This window comes from Eurypyga helias, unplaced genomic scaffold, assembly GCF_000690775.1.
Source record: "Eurypyga helias isolate BGI_N326 unplaced genomic scaffold, ASM69077v1 scaffold8953, whole genome shotgun sequence".
In the NCBI taxonomy this organism is placed as follows: Eukaryota; Metazoa; Chordata; class Aves; order Eurypygiformes; family Eurypygidae; genus Eurypyga; species Eurypyga helias.
In genome coordinates this window covers 1-6,843 of record NW_010243084.1, presented here as the reverse complement: position 1 = coordinate 6,843, position 6,843 = coordinate 1, and the positions used below count along the sequence as shown (strand labels likewise).

The following is a 6,843-nucleotide window of genomic DNA, read 5'->3' as shown; positions in this document are numbered from 1 at the left end:
ACCTGCGGGCCACACTTCCCCTGATCCAGCCCAGGATACGGTTCACAAAAACTGCCCGTGCCCTCGTAAAAGCACCGGTGTGACCGCAAAGCCACGCAGCAGCCCCTTCTGGGTCACATCCCCCAGGGGCCAACCTGACCTTGTTTGTCATTTGCCCCGTGAAACCTCACCCTTAGCCTGGACGGGTTGGTTTAAGCCATAGCTCGGGTGACCCCCAGGAACACTCTCCTGGGCAAACAGCGCTGGCTTCACCCCGTTTCTAAAGCGCCGCCTGCCAAACCCCGTTTTCCTTCAGCCTCCCCTGCAGCCCCCAAGGCACCGCGCACCCCGGATAGGAGGCGCTGCTGGGGATGGAATTAAACGCCAACAACGTTTGGGGGAGGATTTATTTCAAAACCGGGGGACACACCCCAAATAAAGAGCCTCGCTGCCGTTCTGTGGTCAGGTGCTGCTATCTGGTGGCCAAGCGCCGGCAGAGACCGTGAGGAATCATAGAATCACACAGACTGGTTTGGGTTGGAAGGGACCTCAAAGATCATCCAGTTCCAACCCCCTGCCATGGGCAGGGACACCTTCCACTAGACCAGGTTGCTCCAAGCCTCATCCAGCCTGGCCTTGAAGACATCCAGGGATGAAAGACATCCAGGAATGAGCCAATGGTGTCCCCATTATTATTAGGAAATGATAACCGCATCCCGGTGATGCAAAAGGACGGTGCAGTGGGGAGGGACAGACAACATGAGGACACAGGGGGACAGTCCTGCCTACCCAAGTCGCTCTCCTGTGCGAGCGTCACCCGCTGTGCTGGTTTTGGCTGGGGTAGAGTTAAATTTTTCACAATAGCTGGCACGGGTTTGTGTTTTGGATTTGTGCTGGAAACAGTTGATAACACAGGGATGTTTTGGTTACTGCTGAGCAGTGCTGACACAGAGTCGAGGACTTATCACCCCACCAGCGAGTGGGCTGGGGGGGCACAAGGAGCTGGGAGGGGACACAGCCGGGACAGCTGCCCCCAGCTGACCAACGGGACATTCCAGACCATATGGCATCAAGCTGGGGAAGATGAACAGAGGGGCAGATTGTTTGGAGTTAGTGTTCACCTTTCCCAGTAACCACTAGGCACGATGGAGCCCTGCTCTCCTGGGGATAGCTGAGCACCCACCTGCCCACGGGAAGTGGTGAATGAATTCCTTGTTTTGCTTCCCTTGTGTGCTCAGCTCTTGCTTTACCTATTAAACTGTCTTTGTCCCAACGCACGCCTCACCCTTCCAACTGAGCTGCCAGCAGGAGTTCAACCACCACACCCCCCTGGCAGGCGAAGGGCAGGCAGAGGATTCACCTTTCTGAACCAGGCTGCATCTGGCTGGGGTCAGCCTCCAGCCGTGTTCCTTCCCGCCTGCGCATATCACCTGCCAGGAGGCAGAAAGGGAACCCGGGGTGCTGGTCGGCAGCAGGCTCCGACGCCCCAGCAGCTGAGGGCAAACCGCATCCTGGGGCGCATCCAGCAGCCCGAGAGGACACTGTCCTCCTGCATTCAGCACCGACTCCCTGATGGATGCAGTTCTGGGCCCCGCTGCTTAAAACACACGTGAAGGCCCCCCCGAGTGTGTCTGGGCAGCAGATCCAGAATGCTGGTAGGGAAGGACTGCCCCGCTGGAATTACATGCGAAGCTGTTCAGGGCTCAGCTGCTCGCTGGCCAGCACTTCACCCGTGTTGCTGCTGGCAGCCCTGGAACTCCCTCCACCCACAAGCTCCAAGTCAAGCTGTCAGTTTTTTCCCTTTAAACAGCATGAGGGGTTTTCCCTCTTATTTCCCACTTTTTTCTCCCACACTGAGAAGTTACTCAGGAGAAACAAGTGTTTTAACCCAAGTACCCAGATAAATGGCTCAGCCAGCACTAGTAGGGTGCCTGGAACCAAAGGGAAGGGCCACAAAACCACGTGGATGAAGCTGCTGTGGCTCCAGGCCAGAGCTGTTTTAAGAGCTCTGACAATTCCACGTGGATTTTTAGGGCCCTGTGAGAGGGTGATGTGTCCCCACCAGCCTCATCCTCCCAGGATTGTTCCAGATGTCTCTCCAAGGCCCCTTAACCCAGAGCCCACACACACCCCTGTGGCTCACACACAGCTACGTGTTCTCTTCTCCCTTTACTGCTACTTTCACACAGAAGAAAACACAGAACCATTATGATGCCCATTAAATAGTTTTTATTCCTTAGGACATGAATTGCATTTCCACTGGTTTACAGTACTGTAAAGTGCAATGGTATTCATCTCCCCTCCTGCACACATGTTCAAGTATTTAAAATGCCCAGAAAAGTGTGGTTGGTTTTTTTTAAACTTTTTTTTTTATTTTTACAGCAGCTCAGTTACGGAGTTTTACTCTGGCAAAATACACCCAGACACGTCTGGATCCTTCAACCTCCCCCCCCTCAAAGCTGGGGGTCCTCCGATGCTGGCTACTAGTGGAATGCATCACCCCATGTCTTTAGTCCACCTCCTCGATGGTTGGTCCAGAAGAAGCTCCACCAGAAGGAGGAGCTCCGCCACCCGGGAACCCGCCAGGCATCCCACCAGGCATCCCTCCGGCGCTCTGGTACAGCTTGGTGATGATGGGGTTGCACACCTTCTCCAGCTCCTTCTGCTGATGCTCAAACTCCTCCTTCTCGGCCGTCTGCAAGGGACAAAAGCTCAGTACCGGCTGGTCTTTCCCTCATCGCTCATCCCTCATCCCTCCTTCAACACCAACTGGCAGGAGCTGGCTAAGGCACTCCAACAGCCTTTACTCCCAGCCTGTTTTCCCCTCTAGACTAGGGCATTTCTGGTCTAGCTCCAACAAAACCAACCGGCTTTAGGACTCCCTCAACCCACTCCTACAGCTTACACTGCTCCTGGAGCAACAGGCCCTCATTCCAGGTTAGAGGGGATCCTACTTCCAAGCTAGCCAGCCTGGATTACCAGGAACCCAGAGCTCACAGGCTGCGGTCGCTCAGACATCCAAGGAAGGTACTTGGGCCAACACAAGTCTTTCAACTTCTGGTGGAAACTACGAATGGCTTTGGAATCACTTTCATCACAGCAACCAACAGCCCTCTCCATCCTCCCGAGCGTTCCCTGCCGTCGAGACACTGAACACTGACCAAACAGAGCGTGACATACCTGGTTCTTGTCCAGCCAGTTGATGATTTCATTGCATTTGTCCAGGATTTTCTGCTTGTCCTCATCGGAGATCTTGCCCTGGAGCTTCTCATCTTCAACGGTCGCTTTCATGTTGAACGCGTAAGACTCCAGAGAGTTCTTAGAAGACACTTTATCACGCTGCTTCTCGTCTTCTGCTTTGTATTTCTCTGCCTCCTGCACCACCCGCTCGATGTCCTCCTTGCTCAGCCGGCCTGCACAACAGAGTCACATTTCCCATCACCACTTTCTCACACATTACACCCCCTCGCTCGATGTCCTCCTTGCTCAGCCGACCTGCGCAACACAGCCACGTTTCCCATCACGACTTTCTCGCCAGTTCTTTTTCACACATTACACCCCCCGTTTCAGCCTACGCCGCGGGGCAGGCAGCCAGGAAGAGAGGTGCCCTCATCTTAAACCCCTCCGCGGGCCGCCTCAGCCCCAGTGGGTTACTGCGCTAGGGAGGAGGCTCGTGGTTGTCCCTCGGGGCACACGCACTACAGCCAAATTCCAATAGACAAGCCAGGGCCCAACCAGTCTTCCGCCCTCAGACACACGGGATCCTTACCCTTGTCGTTGGTTATCGTGATCTTGTTCTCCTTGCCAGTGCTCTTGTCCACAGCAGACACGTTCAGGATGCCATTGGCATCAATGTCGAAGGTTACTTCGATCTGAGGTACGCCTCTGGGAGCAGGGGGAATGCCCGTCAGCTCAAACTTGCCCAGCAAGTTGTTGTCCTTAGTCATGGCACGTTCTCCTTCATATACCTAGTGAAGAAGCAGCAAAATTAAGCCTTAATTTCAACCACACACTATGAAGTCATCACGGCTATTATCTCCATGTGATGTGGTCGCTCAGACATCCAAGGAAGGTACTTGGGCCAACACAAGTCTTTCGACTTCTGGTGGAAACTACGAATGGCTTTGGAATCACTTTCATCACAGCAACCAGGTGTTCACCAGCACCCCTTGCTAAGGGTAGATCTGCCTTTACTTCAAGCATCGAGCACCACGAGTGCCGACAGCGTGGTGCCCGCAGGGTCTTACGATGACGTAAGCGTTACGGGCTCACCCCGGTGCCGCCTGCCTACCTGGATCAGCACACCAGGCTGGTTGTCGGAGTAAGTGGTGAATGTCTGCGTCTGCTTGGTGGGGATGGTAGTATTCCGTTTGATCAGCACCGTCATGACACCTCCAGCAGTCTCAATGCCAAGGGACAGAGGAGTCACATCCAGCAGCAGCAGATCCTGCACGTTCTCTGACTTGTCTCCGGACAGAATAGCAGCCTGGACAGCTGGGGGAAGAGGAAACACACCATTAGGAGCCCTGCAACCGACACACTATACCCTGCAGAGGCAAGGCCACAGCTCGCTCAGACATCCAAGGAAGGTTTTGGCCATCATCAGTAGACTTCTGGTGGAAACTACGAATGGCTTTGGAACCTGATTCATCATTGCAAGTCTGAAGTTACACTTTTTGATCCAGAATTTAGACCTAGGGCCTACACCAGTACTGCTCTGAAGCTTCAGTTCAGACAAGTACCAAGATTCCCAGCATCACCACCCAGTTCTAGCACATGAAAGACGTGCAACTGTCCTTACCTGCACCATAAGCCACAGCTTCATCAGGATTGATGCTCTTGTTCAGCTCTTTGCCATTGAAGAAATCCTGCAGCAGTTTCTGAATCTTTGGGATACGAGTAGACCCACCAACCAGCACGATATCGTGGATCTGCGATTTGTCGAGTTTGGCATCCCGCAGGGCCTTTTCCACAGGATCCAGGGTGCCACGGAAGAGGTCGGCATTCAGCTCTTCGAAGCGAGCTCTGGTGATGGAGGTGTAGAAGTCAATACCCTCATAGAGAGAGTCAATTTCGATACTGGCCTGCGTACTGGACGACAGAGTACGCTTTGCTCGCTCGCAGGCGGTGTTCTTTTGTTCTCGCTGATGTCCTTCTTGTGCTTGCGCTTGAACTCGGCGATGAAGTGGTTGACCATGCGGTTGTCAAAGTCTTCTCCACCCAAGTGAGTGTCACCTGCGGTGGATTTCACCTCAAAGATGCCATCTTCAATAGTCAGAATCGACACATCAAAGGTGCCACCTCCAAGGTCGAAGATAAGGACATTCCTTTCAGCACCAACCTGGAGGAAGATATTAGTTTTCATAATGCAATTCCATTTTCTGCTGCTTGTTTAGCAGGTTTACTGGGAGGACACCGGAGACACTGGTCACCCCATAGCGTACCTTTTTGTCCAGACCATAGGCTATGGCAGCAGCTGTCGGCTCATTGATGATTCGCAGCACATTGAGCCCCGCAATGGTTCCAGCATCCTTTGTTGCCTGACGCTGGGAGTCATTGAAATAGGCTGGTACAGTCACTACAGCATTAGTAACAGTCTGTAAAAAGAAAAAGCAAGCAGAAGTAATCAGCTGTGTTTGTTACCTACTCATACACAGGAGTCTTTCTTACATTTCACTGAACTCCTAAACCTCACCTTCCCAAGATATGCTTCTGCAATTTCCTTCATTTTGGTTAAAACCATGGAAGAAATTTCTTCTGGGTAGAAACTCTTTGTCTCGCCTTTGTACTCAACCTGGACTTTTGGCCTGCCAGCATCGTTCACCACAGTGAAAGGCCAGTGCTTCATATCAGACTGGACAACAGAATCATCAAATCTACGCCCAATCAATCGTTTTGCATCTGGAAAAGAGTAGTTGACCGGATTAAATATTTTTATTCACAAGAGGAAACATCAACTTCTTCCTAATAAATGATACGTGATACTTAACATCAGAATTATTACTGCCTTGTCAAGGCCTAGCTGCAGGCACCACTAGGTTTTACTTCTTGAATACACACAAACTCAACATTATCAGCTCACAGCTGCTCTATGTATCGTAAACCACAGCGCAGTCTAGGAATTAAGACTCACACTTAGTCAAGGCCACGTAACACTAACTGCCAAGACCATCCTGCAGCAAACCAAGATTTTAACCGTAAGACATATACTTTCCCTGTACATATTAAAAACTTTGTTATTAGTCACGCAGCCAGATTGTTCATAATAAAACAGGCAAAGAGTTTTCATTTCCAAGAGGAAATTAAGCTGTATATACATCCTGAAGCCATACCAAAAACTGTGTTCGTTGGATTCATCGCAACTTGGTTCTTTGCAGCATCGCCGATCAACCTCTCTGTATCTGTGAAGGCAACGTAGCTTGGCGTGGTCCGGTTACCCTGGTCGTTGGCAATGATTTCCACCTTCCCATGTTGGAATACACCAACACAGGAATAGGTGGTGCCAAGATCAATTCCGACAGCTGGTCCCTTCGACATCTTGTCTGAGAAAAAGAAAAAAAAAAAAAGAATATAAGTGTAAAATGGAATGTAAATTGAAGTGTTTCGCTGCTGTTGTCCCACGTTTCACCAGCAGCCGCTCCTTAGCGCAGACTTGGTGCCATTTAGAAGCTCTACTGGTTGGTGTCCGGCCCAGCCACGTGGTCCAGGCGCCGGCGCGGGACTCCATCTCCCATCACCCCCCTCCCCGCTCCATCACGTGCTAGGGGCGGACCCCTTGGGCGCTGGGAAATGCAGTCGCCGCTCGGCGGGGGCCGAGCTTGGCATCCCATGTGGCCTGGCACAGCCCCAGCCCTGCTGCGACAC

The 6,843-nt window shown here is 52.1% G+C and overlaps 1 protein-coding gene across 1 annotated transcript; it reads right to left on the bottom strand.

Annotated features, from left to right (window-relative positions):
• Positions 1–2,191: 2,191 nt before the first annotated feature.
• LOC104507855 (heat shock cognate 71 kDa protein-like) lies at positions 2,192–6,520 on the bottom strand. The gene is given in 9 exon segments (XM_010149272.1): positions 2,192–2,674; positions 3,160–3,392; positions 3,749–3,947; positions 4,271–4,473; positions 4,781–5,110; positions 5,113–5,320; positions 5,424–5,576; positions 5,675–5,880; positions 6,312–6,520. Coding segments are annotated over 9 exon segments (1,923 nt in total). The 5' UTR covers positions 6,517–6,520; the 3' UTR covers positions 2,192–2,488.
• Positions 6,521–6,843: the final 323 nt, after the last annotated feature.